Here is a 16,704-nt window from a genome sequence, read left to right on the forward strand (position 1 = left end):
AATTACTGCAGCTTGCTTTGTGACCCAGCTTGTGATCTGTCCTGGAGAATGTTCTGTGTGCACTTGAGAGGAATGTGTATTCTGCTGCTTTCAGGTGGGATGTTGTATAACTATCACTTAAGCCCATCTACTCTAATGTGTCATTTAATGCATTTTGCAGAAGCTAACACCTGTGGCTGGCAATTTGTTACATAAGGAGTTTTTTAAACAACTGTTTGTTTATTTGGCTGGTTTGGGTCTTAGATGTGACATGTGGACTCTCCAGCTGCGGTGCATGGGCTCAGTAGTTGCAGCACACGGGCTCTAGAGTGCATGGTCTTCGGTAGTTGTGGTACCTGGGCTTAGTTGCTCTGCAGCACGTGGGATCTTCCCAGACCAGGGATCGAACCTGTGTCCCTTGCATTGGCAGGCGGATTCCTGTCCACCGTGCCACCAAGGAGTCTCCCTTGTGAGGCTTTGATAAAGCAGTCTATTTATATATATATACAAGATTGTTTCAGGTTGCTGGTGTCTTAATTTCAAATGTACTTCCGATATCCTACATTTATATTCTCCTCACAATTGCTGACTTTGGTGTCATATTTTTGTGTGGGTCATTTCCTACCTTTACTGTGTGTTTGCCTTTACTGATGAGCTTTTCTCCTCATAATTTTCTTGTTTCTAGTTAACGGCATTTTCTGCTTAGAGAAGTTCTTTTAAAATTTGTCATAAAGCTGGTTTGGTGGTGCTAAATTACCTTAGCTTTTGGATGACATCACTGACTCAATGGACATGAGTTTGAGTAAGCTCTGGGAGTTGGTGATGGACAGGGAGGCCTGGCGTGCTGCAGTCCATGGGGTTGCAGAGTTGGACATGACTGAGCGACTGAACTGAACTTGCTTGTGTGTATATCTCTTTAAAAAAATGTTTGTTTATTGGACTGTGCCGGGTCTTTGATGTGACATGCGGCTCTTTCTTCAGTTTGGGTGCGTGCTGCCCCTTTCCTTGTGTTATCCCCTTGAATGGGGTGTGCAGGTGGTGTGGCCCGTGCATGCTCCTGGTATGGCGGGGGCAGTGGTCAGTGCCTGCTTGTGGGTCCCCACAGTGGTGGCAGCCTGCGAGCTCCTGAGACAGCAGGGACAGTGACGGGCACCTGGCGCAACTTGCGCCACTCCCCAGACTGGGGGGAGGGCAGCACTTGTCACGTGCTCGCCGGTCTCTTGACGGCAGTGGTGGACTGTGTCCTTCTCATACAGTGGGAACAGTGCCTGGTACCTGCTCATGGATCTTGTGGTGGCGGGGGCAGCGCTTGGGGCCTGCTCGTGGGTGTCTTAGCTGTTTTGACGCCCATGCGTGTCTTTGGCGTTCATGTAGGTGTGTCCTGTTCCCTGAGAGTATGTGTGCAAGGAAGGAAGCTCTATGGTGGTCCTGCCCCTCCTTTGTGTGCCCCCAGCAATGGCGCCTTGCCTCTTGTGGGCCCAGGCTTCTTCCCACTGCACCCTCAGTGGCCATAGTCCAACCTCTTCAGGCTGTCTCTGTGCAGCTAAGCCCAATTCTCCCCCTGGATCTGCCCTCTGATGCCCAGGCATCAAGCATGCGGTCCCCGCACGCAGCTGTGGACGAGCGTCTGAGTCTGGGGAGTGCAGGGTGGCACTCCCTGCGTGTGGGTGCAGGGCCCCGGACCTGGGTGACCGTGCAGGTCACTCTGTTGTGCCTTCTGCTCACCGGGTCCCATGCTCTTCTCTGAGGCTCCAAAGCCCCTCCTACGTCCAGGCTGGTCTCCCCGCCGGTGAGGGGCCTGCCCCGGGTGCAGAGCCTCCCTCCCTCCTCAGCCCCTCCCTGGGTGTGGGTCCCCTTTCACATCTGTTCAGTTTGTTTGCTTTTTTCTTTTCTCCTGCCTGGTTACGTGGAGGTTTTCTCGCGCTTTTTGAAGTCTGAGGTCTTCTGCCTGCCATTTAGTAGATGCTCTGTTTGAGTCGTTCCACTTGTAGACGTGCTTTGATGTGTTTGTGGGAGCTCACGAGCTCCATGTCCTCCTCCTCCGCCTGCCAAGTGCCTGTTTTTTGTGTTTTCAATTTTAGATCACCAGGTGGTCCTTCAGGCCGGAGTGGACATCGGATGGTGGCCTGGAAGAGACAGTTAATCCTTTTTGGTGGCTTCCATGAGAGTACAAGGTCAGTACCAACAGGAGGATCCTCTTTCCTGGTGCAGTAAAGAGGGGGCTCTCTGGGGAGAGCCGGTTGGAACACACGTGGAGGATGCTGCCCACCCCATAAAACCAGGGCTAATGGCATGGGCACATCGCTTGGGCAGTCGCACAGGAGGGCCCCGAGCTTGGTTTACTGCTCTGCTGTCCCTGTTGTGGAATTCTTCATAATTGTTAAAATGACTGTTTATGAAGTGTTTCAAGAGTAGAGAAAAAATTTAAAGTTTCTCGAAGAGATAATCTGTGTGGTCACCATCTGTATCAAACAAATTAGTTCGATCTTGAGAATCCAATTACAGTTTTATTTATCCTACATGCAGAGCAGAATTTTTTTGCTAGATATCTGCTATGTGAAATCTGAGAAACCAGTGGAATGTGATGAAGTCTTTTAAGAACTGAGCCCCTAGCTTCCTTAGTTCACCTACTAAAAGCCTTCCTCCCACGTAAGGGTGCATTTGGTGGTGGGAGCAGGTCAGAGAGTTCACATGCGCCCCTGTCTCGTTCCCAGTGCCCTGCTGTGGATGGGCCTCCCGGGGCCACAGTGGCCTGCGTGTGGGTGCAGGGCCCCGGACCTGGGTGACCCGAGTGCAGCAGGAGCGACAGGAATCGTGTCTGACGGTGGAGCTACTTGCTCCTCCCACGTGTCCGTGTGTCCTTCCTGTGGAAGCAGGCCCAGCTCTCTCATCATGTGACTGACCTGAGCCCCTTGCCCGTGGCTGCCTGTGACCTTCCCTCAGGACACCATTCCCCCTGTGTGTGACTTGGGCAGACCCATCCTTCCCCATACGTCTCCCTTCTCAAGGCCCCATCTGTGTTTTGAGCACTTGGCCCCTGAGGCCCCAGGAGTGTGGAGTGAGCAGGGCCACTGTGCCTATTGGAATGCCGCAGAAGGCACAGTGTGTAGGAAAGGTACCTTTATTTTGAACAAAGTTCACGTTTTCATGTTGCTGCCTCTTTGTTTTTGTTCCTGTATCACAACAGAGATTACATCTATTACAATGATGTGTATGCCTTCAACCTGGACACTTTCACGTGGAGCAAGCTGTCCCCATCTGGGACTGGGCCCACACCCCGGTCAGGCTGCCAGATGACCGTCACCCCTCAGGGCAACATCATCATCTATGGTGGCTACTCAAAACAGGTAAGACGTGTGGGATGCAGGGGACTTCTGTCTGCTGTGCTTTCAGTCTTGCCAGCAATGAGAACCTCAAATAAGAGTGCGTATTAGTTTAACGTGAACAGTCTTTTCTATTGTTTATATGAGATATGGACAGAGGTGTGTTGTCTGCTCCTCTGTGAACACACTGAGGTTCTGTACAGCCTTGCTGCGTTCTCACCCACGTGCCATGAGATGCCCCTCCCTCCTCCTTCCGCTCTGCCCCACCCCACTAAGCCAGTGGTCAAACCTCTCTCTGGAAAGGAAAACGGACAGTTTTCTGCAGTTGTGACCTGCCCTGGCCTCGTCCAGGTGTGAGAGACATGGGCTGTGGCCAGAGCTGCCTCTTAATCACAGCAGATGCTCTGCAGAGCCAAGCAAGATGACGAACAGCAAGCTGCGTTAGGCTGACCCTGCTTTAATCAAGGCAGGGTCTCATTTCCCACCACTGCTCTTCTACAGTTGCACAGCCAGCCAGGGGGCTGTCCCAGCACCACGATTCAGAGCCTACTGATGACAGGCCCTGGCACTGGATGGAGTATAGAAGCTGGTCTGTTTACCCTCACGGAGGTTTACCAGGATTGGTGAAAGATGGTGTGATGGTGTGGTTCATCTGGGTATGGACACCCGTCACAGGAGCAGCATGTGGCTCCTCCTCCCCAGGTCACCACCCAGCTCATGGCGTCTGGCTGAGCTGGGCAGCATCCAGTGAGGCAGCCTGTACCAGCAAGCACTTAGCTCATGAGGATCGACCTCTTGGTGGCTTCTGTGTTCCGTCTGGGGACCTCAGCCATCATCACCCCAAGACAGTTCTGAAAAATTCCTGCCATTGTTTGTCCAGCAGAACCAGTGTGAAGTGGTGATAAAGACCGACCTCTTGTTGCCAAGGTGCTGAGGGCGGCTTCTGGCCGGCAGTCATGCTGGCAGGCGAAGGAAGGCCCCATGTGCCTCCACTCTTTCGGACACAGAGCCAAGAAGCAGTCCTGGCAGGTTTACAGCAGTGCGTCCTGACCTGTCCAGAGGGTGCCTCCAGCACACACAGTAGGGTTGTTCATCCACCTGCTGCGAGGCGGTCCAGCGTGCCCTCCCCTGGTGTCCCCCCATGCTGCCCAGGCCTCTTGCTCTGCTGTCAGGCTGCTGCTGTGTCTCAGCGCTCAGGCCAGCAGTGACGTGGGGTCCTTGGCCCCTCCCTGGCAGCTTAGTCTCCCTCAGCCCGGTGCCCCCACGCCCCTGCTCCAGTCCTGCCCCAGCGCTGTTGGAGTCCTTTCTCAGAATGGCCGGGAGTCCAGTCCACTGCAGTGCCGCCCTTGGAGCACCAGAGCGCCCCCCCTGCTGGGACCAGGCACACCGAAGTCAGGAGCCTGGCCAGGGCTGTCTCCTGCTGACAGTTGAAGGGCCCGGCTCTGAGTGTGAGGCTGGGGCAGCAGGAGACTCAGGACACGTGTCCAGAACTCGTGGTCCAGGCAGGAGGGCGTGGGGGTGCGTGCACAGGCTGTCCTGGGCTCTGGGGTCACTGACGGTTGTGCTGTGACAGCTTAGCGCTGTCACACTTGGCACATGTCTCTCAGATGTCCGTGTGAGCAGAGGAAGGAATCATGTGTGAAGTGCGCGCCCGAGTCACCCCTCTGTGGAATTAACATCTGCTTACTCTGGAGGACAGCCGAGACCCCAAGTGGACGCGTCACAGCCCCCGGGGGTCATGCCCACCCCGTGTCCTCCAGTGGAATGGCTGAGTGTCGTGCCAGCGTGCTGCGTGTCACCGGGAAGGACAGCATAGGCCACCACGGGAGAAGCCAGCGCACAGTGGCCTCCAGTCACCCCTGTGAGGATCGCGGGGTGGAATGGTGGCGTTGCACACTTCAGGAGGAGCCCTGACGGCTGCAGCATCCTTGCACCCCGGCCGCACTGTGGAAGCCGTAGACCCGGCAGACAGAGTGCCTGCTCAGGAGGGACTCTGGCTCACAGGCCACGGGGGCATATTTACACATGACAGCGAGGAAGACCCACTCTGCTCATTGGTCTAGGAAAGATGGTTGCTGTTGGTGGAGCAACACCATAGATACTGCAGGTGCGGGGGGACGAGGGAAAGGGCTGCGCTGGCTGTGACTGGTTTCTAGTGACCCGCCAGCGGCACCCACTTCCCTTATGTGCCCCCGTGGCTGAGGCCTTGGTGTGGGCTTAGCTCCCGTGAGTGCTAAGGGCGTTGGCCTGGAGGGTGGGCCTGGGAGTGGCGACCACTTCCTGGTCAGCCTGCAGAATGGGAAGACTCTCCGTCTCGGGGACTGGCGCGCAGAGGCTGGCTGCCTGACTGTGAGCGTCCCCGCGGACGAAAGAGGAGGCAGGGGCCCGGCCTCGTCCTTGGTTCTAGGATGCTCAGGCCACAGTCCAGTCACGGACAGGTGGATTGTTTTGTTTTCCAAAAGGAAAATAGCTTTCCCCCTTACAGTAAACACAACACGTACTCATTAGTAAACAAGACAAGGTGAATTATGCACATGTCGGCTGAGAGAACAAAACCATACCGCTCAGTGATAAGGCCTTATACCCAGACCTGGGATTCTAGGACTGTATCCAGTGAAGTCACAGGGCTCCATGGGGAAGTGGCTGATTCCAGAACTGGGACAGGAAGTATGTGAACGGTGCCGGGGCCCAGGAAACCCAAGAAACCTGCGCCAGTGGGGCGCATCAGGGGCTCATGACCCGCCCTAAAGGGTCCCCAGGGACCAGAGCTGGAGGCCTATGAGCAGCAGAGTGAGTCAGGTGGTGTCAGACTGTAGTCCAGAGGGGACCCAACGGTGCACGGGTGCAGGTGATGACAAGCCAGTGACTGAATAAATTCAGTCCATGGGGAGGAGAGGCAGGCAGACTGTGCACTGTTCCACCCCCAGGCAGGCCCTCCACCCTCCAGGAGGTGGAGCACGCCCCCCCAGCCCCCGTTAGAGGGGCTGGACAGAGGGATGCTCTTCCCACGAGGACAGGCGGGAAAGTTGGGCTGGGGGCAGTAACTGGACCATGGAGAAACCCGATGAACACGTCAGCCAGGTGACCCAGGTCCACGTCTGCGATGGTGGTCATGGTGACAGCATGCACCCTTGGTAGGGTGGGATGGAAGGGCACTTGACCTCTGAGACCCCACCCGCAACCCATAGCCTGTCCAGTCATGAGAACAGTGTCGGAGGAGGCCCAGTGGAGACGCTCTACAGGACACACGACGAGAACTCCTCAACGTCAGGGTCACCAGAAACAAGCCAGTCTGAGCAGTCTTCATGGCCCAGGAGGCCCAAGGATCCACGACAGCTTAGTGGGCCCTGGGACAGGAGAAGGACGTTGGGGAGAGCAGGAGTGTGAGTGAGCCCTGGGCTCAAGGGTGGCTCGTTGATGGTGCACACGCACCCACGAAGGCAGGGGGTCAACAGGAAGGGGAACAGTGCAGGGCATGTGGGAACTCTCCGTACCAGCTGCTCAGGTTTTCTGTAAACATAGAAATATTCCGAAGTTAAGAGTTTATTAAAAATCGGGTGTTTGAAGGACAAAGACCTGAAAGTTAAAGGTGCTGCCCCCAGCAGCTGGAGCCCCCAGGAGAGCTGTTCTGCCAGGTCGCAGTCCAGATGCCTGTGCCCCGAGGGGGGAGGTGCAGTGTGCGCACTGGGTGTGCTCCAGAGAGCCACGTGCCCGCCTGCCCGGGCCCTGAGCCTGGTGTGAGGCAGGCAGTGCTGCTGAGAGCTCAGCGAAGCTTGCGAGTGACTGTGCTGGCGTCTGCAGAGTTTCAGCTGGTCCTTGGACCGAAGCTTGAGTCCTGTTATTCGGAGGTGATGGGGATGGAGGGTACATGGGGTGATGGCAGAGGGTGGCTGTGTGATGACAGGAGGAGTCCCTGCGCCAGCCCGTCCACCCCGAGCAGGGCTTGCCTCTCGGCCGCAGGTATAGCCCTGAGCAGAGGGCTCTGGGGTGTCCCGACCTGTGGCCGTTTATTCTGTCTGTGCGGATGGGCTTGGAGGGAACCTGTCGTGTTTCAGATTTTGAAGCTGATCTGAGTGAAGGCTCCCGAGTCACCTACATAGGAACTGGGACCGCGAGCTTGAGGGGCCGTGCGTGGTGTGGTGTGGCATGGCACGTGTTCTTCTCACGGCTCCCTGTTCCTTTTGCAGAGAGTCAGGAAAGATGTGGACAGAGGCACCCAGCACTCCGACATGTTCCTGCTGAAGGCTGAGGAGGGGAGAGAAGGTGTGTGCGCTGTGCCAGGGACAAGCCACATGGGTGGCTGTGTGTTGGCGGGCAGGCAGGCAGAGGGTTTGGGGCTGGCAGGGAGCCCCAGGCCATCGGACACCTCACGAACAGCTCCCACGTCCCCTCCGGGGCACTGAGGACACACTGAGTTAAAAACCCCGGTGGTGTCGGTCCGCCACGGTGCCTGTGTCATCTCTCGTTCCTTCCTGCTCAGTGTCAGGACGTAGACTCCTGGAAGGCTTTTGGTGGGGTTGAAGTCACCACTGTTCTTTTTTGTTAATTGAAGTCTAGTTAATGTTTAATGCTGTGTTAATTTCTAGTACTCAGCAGGGTGATTCAGTTATATACAAGTATATATGTTACTTTTCAGACGGTTTTTCTTTACAGGTTATCAAATACTGAGTAGAGGTCTTGTGCTCCACAGTAGGTTTTTGTTGATTTTACACATAGTGGTGTGTCTCTGTTAATCCCATACTCCTAATTTATCCCTCCACACCCTTCCCCTTTGGTAATCCTAAATTTGTTTTCTATGTCTGTGAGTCTGTTTCTGTTTTGTGAATAAGTTCACTTGTATCGTTTTTTTTTTTTTAGATTCCACACATAAATGATCTCATATATTTATCTTACTTAGTATGATCATCTCTAGGTCCATCCATGTTGCTGCAAATGGCATTATTTCATTCTTTTTAATGACTGAGTAATATTCCATTGTATGTCTGTATCACATCTTCTTCATCCATTCCTTCTGTCAGTGGTCATTTAGGTAGCTTCCAATTGTTAATTTTTTAAAGCTCAAAAGATAGTGATTTGGTGAGAGAAATCACTGCCTACTCCCCTACCCTACTGCCATCCCCTGCACTACATATGAGTTTAAGTTTTATTATTGCAATAACAGTGCTTTTTACTGGCTTTTCTCCAAAAAAAAAAAAAAAGGGGAGTTGCGGGGGAGGTGGTTAGCTTGCATGGTGCCAGTGGTGGGAGAGAGGCCTAAAGGGACGGGGCCTGTCTGGTCCTGGGCTGCTCCCTGGCCCTGGGAGGCACATCTCTGCAGGACCAGGGGCCTGCTGGGCAGGGACCTGTCCTCTTTCCTGCTGAGACATTCTTTCCGTACAAGGCGTTTCTCAGGTGCAGAGTTGATGGGGACATGGAGCCAAAGTGTAGAGCCCCTTTCATAGTTGGGGGAGTATCTCCCCCCCACTCCCTGACCTCATGCAAGGCACGCTGACACTCTCTTATTTAAACACTGAGACGCTGATTGTCATGGGTGACCTTATGGTCTGCTAATGCATGCAGCTGGGTTCGTGCTTTCAGGGAATGATTGCTGTGGGTTGCTTCATTACACAAAACATCCCTGTCCTTTTCTAAATGCGCTGGGGAGACTACCTCACATACCACGCCCAACCCCCTCTTGAGGGTTATTGTACAAACCCAGTGCCCTCCCAGAGGGCAGGACTGCGGTGCTGGCCTGCCCCAGTGTGTGGTGTTGGGGGTCCCAGAGCCAATGGGCCGGCCTCCTCTTCACCCCTGCCTTCACAGCATCACTGCTCAGTACCCCAGGCGAATGTCGGGAGGCTGCATGGATGGGTGACCACAGTGTAGACTGGCCCTCGAGGAGGACACATGATCACAGACCACGGCTGCGCCCTCCTGCCAGTCCATGGGTCCCCACCTCCTCTCCTCGGCAGGCAAGTGGTCATGGACACGGATTAACCCTTCTGGAGCCAAGCCCACGCCGAGGTCCGGATTCTCTGTGGCTGTGGCCCTGAACCACCAGACGCTGCTCTTCGGAGGGGTGTGTGACGAGGAGGAGGAGGAGAGCCTGGAGGGGGACTTCCTCAACGACCTGCACTTCTACGACCCCATCAGGAACCGCTGGTTCTCAGGGCAGCTGAAGGTAGCGTGGGCCCCGGGCCTGTGACACCTCCCTCACCCTCACAGCGCCTCCCCTGTCCCCGTGTCTGTGGGGGTCTGTGGAGCCGTCATCGCCGTCTTCTCTGTCACTGAAGGCGGAGACCGGGTTGCCTCTGCCCTTGCTGCAAGCACAGGCTGGGAGTGCGGCTCAGGGGCTGCTGTCCAAGAGCTCAGCTCCCTGGGGCTGTGTCAGGTCGGGGGCCTCAGAAACAGGGCCCTAGGGCCAAAAAGGGGGGCGTTCCACCGTGGAGAAGACTGGCTCCGGATGAAGTGCCCTGGCACCTCTGACGGAGGTCAGAGAGAGTGAGCGCTGTGTCTGTGGCTCGTTGCTCCGAGAGGTCACCCTGGCAGGGGTGTGGCCTAGGGCGAGCCTGGCGGGTGGACGGGGGTCCCCTGACGCATGGGCGCTCGCCGCATCGTGCTGCCTGCTGTCTGTCCGCAGGGGCCCAAGGCAGAGAAGAGGAGGCGCAGGCGGGGCAGAAAGGCGGAGCCCGGGGGCGCCGACAAGCAGGAAGTGAAGGGGCCCAGTGCCCAGGAGCCCCTGGAGGTTGTCAGGGAGGTGGTCTCAGAGGACGGGACCATGGTCACCATCAAACAGGTGCTTGCTGCCCCGGGAGCTGCGGGACAGCTGGACTCGGATGACGACGACAGCCCCGAGGAGGCAGGTGTTGCCCCAGTGGAGCCCAGCCCCCGCTCCAACGCCATGCTGGCCGTGAAGCATGGGCGCCTCTACCTCTACGGTGGCATGTTTGAGGCCGGCGACCGCCAGGTGACCCTCAGCGACCTGTACTGCCTGGACCTCCATAAGATGGAGGAGTGGACGGTCTTGGTAGAGATGGACCCAGGTGAGGGGGAGCGCTGTCCTCCCCACGCCCACAGAGAGTGCGTGCAGGCCCAGGGAGGGCGTGGGCTCACGCCAACACCACTCGTGAGCCCCGGACCCACCCCAGGCAGCCTGGACTGGACGCCTGTTCTCCCCAAGCGGCCCTGTGTGCCCAGAGTGGACCCTCGTCCCCACCGCCTTGTCACACCACAGGCAGGCTGCGTGGACTTGGTCACTGCTCAGTCCTGGGCTGAGGCTAAAATACCTTCAGATCCACACGTCTGGGGAGAGGTTCTGAGTGGCTGTGTGAGACCCCTCTTGTCTCGGAGCACAGCCTCTCCACCCAGCCCAGCCGTGAGATGCAGGGATGAGGTGCTGGCCTTGCCAGGTGTTGGCCTTGTCTGGCCCAGCCAGACGTGCTGGGTGGGCCCCAGGCTTGTGTCCCGGTGTTTAGGCAGAGGGTGGCGTTCCTGGGGCAGCCGCGCTGACACTGGTTCTCCCCTTTGCTTAAAGAATCTCAGGAGTGGCTAGAGGAGACCGACTCGGACGAGGACAGCGAGGAGGCCGAGGGTGCCGAGGGCGGAGGGGAGGAGGAGGAGGAGGAAGAGGACAGCGGCGAGGAGGGGGAGGGTGAGTGCCGGGGGGTGAGGGGCACACTGGTAGGAGTGGGAGGGGGGAGCGGGGGCCAGGGGCGGGGCCAGCTCCCCCGAACTCACAGCTCCCCTGCTTTTTTTTTGGTAACAGGATTTTAAAGTTTACTAAGTTTTTGTTCAAGCTTGCTTTGCTGTGTGGCTTAGATGGTAAAGAATCTGCCTGCAATGCAGGAGATCCAGGTCTGATCGCTGGGTCAGGAAGATTCCGTGGAGAAGGAAATGGCTACCCACCCCAGTGTTCTTGCCTGGAGACTCCCATGGACAGAGGAGCCTGGTGGGCTACAGTCCATGGGGTTGCACAGAGTCGGACACAACTGAGCGACTAACACTTTCTTTCACTTTGCTGTGTAGACATGCCCCTGAGGCTGGCAGCTGGCGTGCGTGTTTCTCACTGTGTGTGGAAGGTGTGTGAGCACTTGCTGTGAGCGGGGCCTGTGCTCTTTTCTTGTGCAGTCCTCCATGGAAGTGGGGTGCTCACACGCTCGCTCTGCTGGACGTGGGCCCCTTCCTCACTGAACACGTTTCTCTCTCCTTCCCCACCAAAGAGGAGCACCCCTCGGTGGCACCTGGCGAGCTGTTCACAGACTACCTGCCCAGGACGGAGCAGCACTGGCTGAGGTGTGCGCGGGACAACGTCGGGCCCGGCGCCCCGGAGAGGAGGGTGCTGAGGGCTGCCCAGGCCCTGGCCCAGGCCTTCTACGACAGCTCGGCCTGAGTGCGCCCCGGCCAGAAGATGGACTGAGGGAGGCTCGGTTCCCTGTGGCTTAAAATAAACTGACCTGGTCCGAGGCTGCTGCCTCTCTTCTGTGCTGTATTTCTGGCTGGGCCTCTGGCAGGTTGGGGCCAGACTGAGGGCGAGGGTGAGCCACACCCACGGTGCAGCGCCTGGTGGAGCGTGGGGCTCACGGGCTTCCCCTCTGCACGAGCAGGAGTCCAGCTGTGCCTGACTGCGTGGTCAGCCATCTCATCCGTGTCTAAAAAGTACCGGTAGCCTCCCACCGCTTGCTGTACAGTTTTCTCCGTTCTTTGGAAAATAAAGTGCCTGTTGGTGGGCTGGTCTGCTCACTCTGCCATCGGGCCTAGCCTGGGATCTCCTGGTGTATCTGCTGTCAAAGGGTGACCGGGCCCTACGTGGGCCTCCTGCCTGCTCTGTGTTGTGCTGACTGGCTGGGGAGCCCGCCTCACCTCCCCACCTTTGGATGGGTCCCACCCCTTTATCTCACTGGCTCCCCTGGATGGAGTAGGGGCTCCCTGGATGGAGTGGGGGCTCCCCTAGATGGAGTGGGGGCTCCTTGGATGGAGTGGGGCCCCTGGATGGAGTGGGGGCTCCCTGGATGGAGTAGGGGCTCCCCTGGATGGAGTGGGGGGCTCCCCTAGATGGAGAGGGGGCTCCCCTGGATGGAGTGGGGGCTCCCTTGATGGAGGGGACTCCCCTGGATGGAGTGGGGGCTCCCTGGATGGAGTGGGGGCTCCTCTGGAGAGAAGGGGCTTCCCCTGGGAGAAGATGGGCTCTCCTGGAAGAAGACGGGATTCCCCTGGAGGAGAGGGGCTTCCCGTGGGAGAAGGGCTTCTGGAGGAGAGGGGCATTCCCTGGAAGGACAGAGGCTTCCCCTGGGAGGAGGGGGGCTTCCCCTGGAAGGAGAGGGGATTCTCCTGGAAGGTGAGGGGCTTCCCCTGGAAAAGTGAGGGGCTTCCCCTGGAAGGAGAGGGGATTCTCCTGGAAAGGTGAGGGGCTTCCCCTGGAAAAGTGAGGGGCTTCCCCTGGAAGGAGAGGGGATTCGCCTGGAAGGTGCGGGGCTTCCCCTGGAAGGTGAGGGGATTCTCCTGGAAAAGTGAGGGGCTTCCCCTGGAAGGAGAGGGGATTCTCTGGAAGGTGAGGGGATTCCCCTGGAAGGAGAGGGGATTCTCCTGGAAAGGTGAGGGGCTTCCCCTGGAAGGAGAGAGCATTCTCTGGAAGGTGAGGGGCTTCCCCTGGAAGGAGAGGGGATTCTCCTGGAAGGTGATGGGCTTCCCCTGGAAGGAGAGGGGATTCACCTGGAAAGGTGAGGGGCTTCCCCTGGAAGGAGAGGGGATTCACCTGGAAAGGTGAGGGGCTTCCCCTGGAAGGAGAGGGGATTCACCTGGAAAGGTGAGGGGCTTCCCCTGGTAGCTGAGGGGATTCTCCTGGAAGGTGAGGGGCTTCCCCTGGTAGCTGAGGGGATTCTCCTGGAAGGTGAGGGGCTTCAAGGAGAGGGGCTTCCCCTGGAAGTTGAGGGGATTCTCCTGGAAGGTGAGGGGCTTCAAGGAGAGGGGCTTCCCCTGCAAGGTGAGGGGCTTCCCCTGGAAGTTGAGGGGATTCTCCTGGAAGGTGAGGGGCTTCCCCTGCAAGGTGAGGGGCTTCCCCTGGAAGTTGAGGGGATTCTCCCGAAAGGTGAGGGGCTTCCCCTGGAAGAAGAGGGGCTTCCCTTGGAAGCAGAGGCTATTCTCCTGGAAAGGTGAGGACCTTCCCCTGGAAGGAGAGGGGGTTCCCCTGGAAGGTGAGGGGCTTCCCCTGGAAGGAGAGTGGCTCGCCCTGAAAGGAGAGGGGGTTCTCCTGGAAAGGTTAGGGGCTTCCCCTGGAAGGAGAGGGGCTCTCCCTGAAAGGAGAGAGGATTCTCCTGGAAAGGTTAGGGGCTTCCCCTGGAAGGTGAGGGGATTTCCCTAGAAGGAAAGTGGATTCTCTGGAAGGTGAGGGGCTTCCCCTGGAAGGTCAGGGGATTCTCCTGGAAGGTGAGGGACTTCCCTTGGAAGGAGAGAGGATTCTCTGGAAGGTGATGGGCTTTCCTTGGAAGGAGAGGGACTTCCCCTGGAACGTGAGGGGATTCTCCCGAAAGGTGAAGGGCTTCCCCTGGAAGGAGAGGGGCTTCCCCTGGAAGCAGAGAGCATTCTCTGGAAGGTGAGGGGCTTCCCCTGGAAGGAGAGGGGATTCTCCTGGAAGGTGAGGTGCTTCCCCTGGAAGGAGAGGGGCTTCACCTGGAAGGAGAGGGGCTTCCCCTGGAAGGAGAGGGGATTCTCCTGGAAGGTGATGGGCTTCCCCTGGAAGGAGAGGGGCTTCCCCTGGAGGGGGTTCCCCTGGAAGTTGAGGGGCTTCCCCTGGAAGAGAGGGGCTTCCCCTGGAAGGTGAGGGAATTCTCCTCGAAGGTGAGTGTCTTCCCCTGGATGCAGAGGGTATTTTCCTGGAAGGTGAGGGGCTTTCCCTGGAAGGAGAGGGGCTTCCCCTGGAAGCAGAGGGGATTCTCCTGGAAAGGTGAGGGGCTTCCCCTGGAAGGTGAGGGGATTTCCCTAGAAGGAAAGTGGATTCTCTGGAAGGTGAGGGGCTTCCCCTTGAAGGAGAGGGGCTTCCCCTGGAAGGTCAGGGGATTCTCCTGGAAGGTGAGGGACTTCCCTTGGAAGGAGAGAGGATTCTCTGGAAGGTGATGGGCTTTCCTTGGAAGGAGAGGGACTTCCCCTGGAACGTGAGGGGATTCTCCCGAAAGGTGAGGGGCTTCCCCTGGAAGGAGAGGGGCTTCCCCTGGAAGCAGAGGGGATTCCCCTGGAAGGAGAGAGCATTCTCTGGAAGGTGAGGGGCTTCCCCTGGAAGGAGAGGGGATTCTCCTGGAAGGTGAGGTGCTTCCCCTGGAAGGAGAGGGGCTTCACCTGGAAGGAGAGGGGCTTCCCCTGGAAGGAGAGGGGATTCTCCTGGAAGGTGATGGGCTTCCCCTGGAAGGAGAGGGGCTTCCCCTGGAGGGGGTTCCCCTGGAAGTTGAGGGGCTTCCCCTGGAAGAGAGGGGCTTCCCCTGGAAGGTGAGGGAATTCTCCTCGAAGGTGAGTGTCTTCCCCTGGATGCAGAGGGTATTTTCCTGGAAGGTGAGGGGCTTTCCCTGGAAGGAGAGGGGCTTCCCCTGGAAGCAGAGGGGATTCTCCTGGAACGGTGAGGGGCTTCCCCTGGAAGGAGAGGGGCTTCCCCTGGAATGAGAGAGGATTCTCCTGGAAGCTGAGGGGCTTTCCCTGGAAGGAGAGGGGCTTCCCCTGGAAGCAGAGGGGATTCTCCTGGAAGGTGAGCATTCTCCTGGAGGAGAGGGTCTTCCCATGGAAGGAGAAGGCATTCCCCTGGATCGAGCTGGGGCTCTCCTGGTTGAGGTGGGCACTCCTTTGGAAGGTGAGAGGATTCCCCTGGAAGGAGTGTGGGCTACCTTGGACAAGTGGGGTCTCCCCTGGATGGAGGCAGTTCTCCCTTGAATGGGGAGGTGATGCCCCTGGATGGAGGCGGGTCTCCCCTGGATGGAGGCAGGTCTCCCCTGGACAGAACAGGGCTACCCTTCAGGGGACAGGCTCAGTGCAGTGCCCTGCTTCCATTGCCCTCATGGTGTCCTGTTCTGGACCCTTCTGCCTGGCCTGGCTGTCTCTGTCCTGCTGCTCCCTTGGGTGGCCAGCGCTCCAGTGTGTCTGTGCCCACGCCCTCACACCCCCACTGCTGGGGCACAGTCTGTGTACCAGAGGTTGCGTTCCCAGGCTTGTGGACACGCGGTACAAGTACAGCTTTGTCTCTGGTTTTAAAGACAAAGGCAGCTGCGCTCGCTTCCTTCCAGGCTGAGTCAGAGGCATGGTCGGTAACTGGGGCCTGTGGTTTCTTGGTCTTTCTTCCTGCCGGGTTCCTGGCATGGGCAGCTCTGGGCAGAGCAAGACTGACCAGCCTGAGCCTGGCTGCCTGTCACTCTGCCCTCACCTGGGCTCCTCCTCTTACCGAACCACCTGGTAGAAAACTGCGTCCCTCAAGAGACTCATGACACCAGGACAGTACGAGCTGGGTGTCCTGAGTTGACCATGTGTGGCCGTGGGCAGAGGGGTCGTGATGTGTGGAAGGCACCGTTACGTCAAGTTTCCAAGACAAAACCAGGAAGCTGGAGGCGAGCCCTGTAGGGTGAGCTGAGCTTAACCCAGAGATGGCCTCCGCCCAGGGGGCCAGGGGACACCCACAGGGCTGGACCTGCTGCTGGGTCAGGAAAACCCAAACTAAGAGAGGGTGAAAGACAGAAACAGCTCTTTTCACTCTCCCCAACATTTGTCTGCTTCAACAAGTCTGTCATGTCCCAGGCTTATTACCTGGACCTCTCCCTGGGGCTCTTAGGAACGTCCTCTTGGGTTTTTAAGCGGGGTGGCCATATGACTTACTGTCCAAAGTGGGGCTCTAGAAACAAATGGGAGCCGTTTGATGAGCAGGTTGGCACGCTGGGGGACGTTCACCAGGCCGCGCAGAAGTCTGGGCGCCCACCCTGCGCTCTGCACACTTCCCAGGGGAGTCGTGGGCTTTGTGAAGGTGGGAAAGTGGAGAGCGCCCTTATGTTCCCACAGAGCCCCCATGGAGGACGTTTAACAGGGAAGCGGGCCCACGGTTGCGTTCCTGCAGCCACGCTGAGCTCTTCTGCACGGACCCCATCTTCCCCGTCGGTTGTTTGGGTCCAGGTGCAGCTCCCAGCCTGGGGGCGGCCCAGCCCCGCTCTCCATGGCCCAGCCGAAAAGCCCAGGTCTCTCGGTTTCTCTGCCCTGGTTTTCACATCTCGAGCTCAGAAGCAGCTGTCAGGGGACAAGATGCCTCTCACGAGGCTGCTCTGGGGTTAATTAAAGCCTGCCAGCGCTCCATGCCACTGGGGCCGCCACCGCGCCTGTTCTTCCCTGTCCTGCGTGTCCACCAGGGACGCCCCCGGCAGCAGCGGGTCAGCCGGCCTGGCCTGGAGGGAGCCCATGGATGCGC

General features: G+C 58.0%; 1 protein-coding gene across 6 annotated transcripts in view; it reads left to right on the plus strand.

Annotated features, from left to right (window-relative positions):
• KLHDC4 (kelch domain containing 4) overlaps positions 1-12,045 on the plus strand; it is a 37,288-nt gene extending 25,243 nt beyond the window's left edge. For 4 of the 6 annotated variants that reach the window (XM_081513353.1, XM_081513349.1, XM_081513352.1 and 1 more), the window contains 7 exons: positions 2,061-2,153; positions 3,167-3,326; positions 7,490-7,565; positions 9,254-9,462; positions 9,922-10,324; positions 10,816-10,932; positions 11,501-12,045. In XM_081513353.1, coding sequence (XP_081369479.1) covers positions 2,098-2,153; positions 3,167-3,326; positions 7,490-7,565; positions 9,254-9,462; positions 9,922-10,324; positions 10,816-10,932; positions 11,501-11,670 — 1,191 coding nt within the window. In that variant the 5' untranslated portion in view covers positions 2,061-2,097 and the 3' untranslated portion in view covers positions 11,671-12,045. Of the gene's footprint in view, positions 1-2,060; positions 2,154-3,166; positions 3,327-7,489; positions 7,566-9,253; positions 9,463-9,921; positions 10,325-10,815; positions 11,360-11,500 lie in introns of all 6 variants that reach the window. The other 2 variants (XR_014060315.1, XM_081513350.1) reach the window with 2 other exon arrangements.
• Positions 12,046-16,704: the final 4,659 nt, after the last annotated feature.

Source organism: Giraffa tippelskirchi, chromosome 7 (genome assembly GCF_054371585.1).
Source record: "Giraffa tippelskirchi isolate mGirTip1 chromosome 7, T2T-mGirTip1v1.2.pri, whole genome shotgun sequence".
NCBI classification, from domain to species: domain Eukaryota; kingdom Metazoa; phylum Chordata; class Mammalia; order Artiodactyla; family Giraffidae; genus Giraffa; species Giraffa tippelskirchi.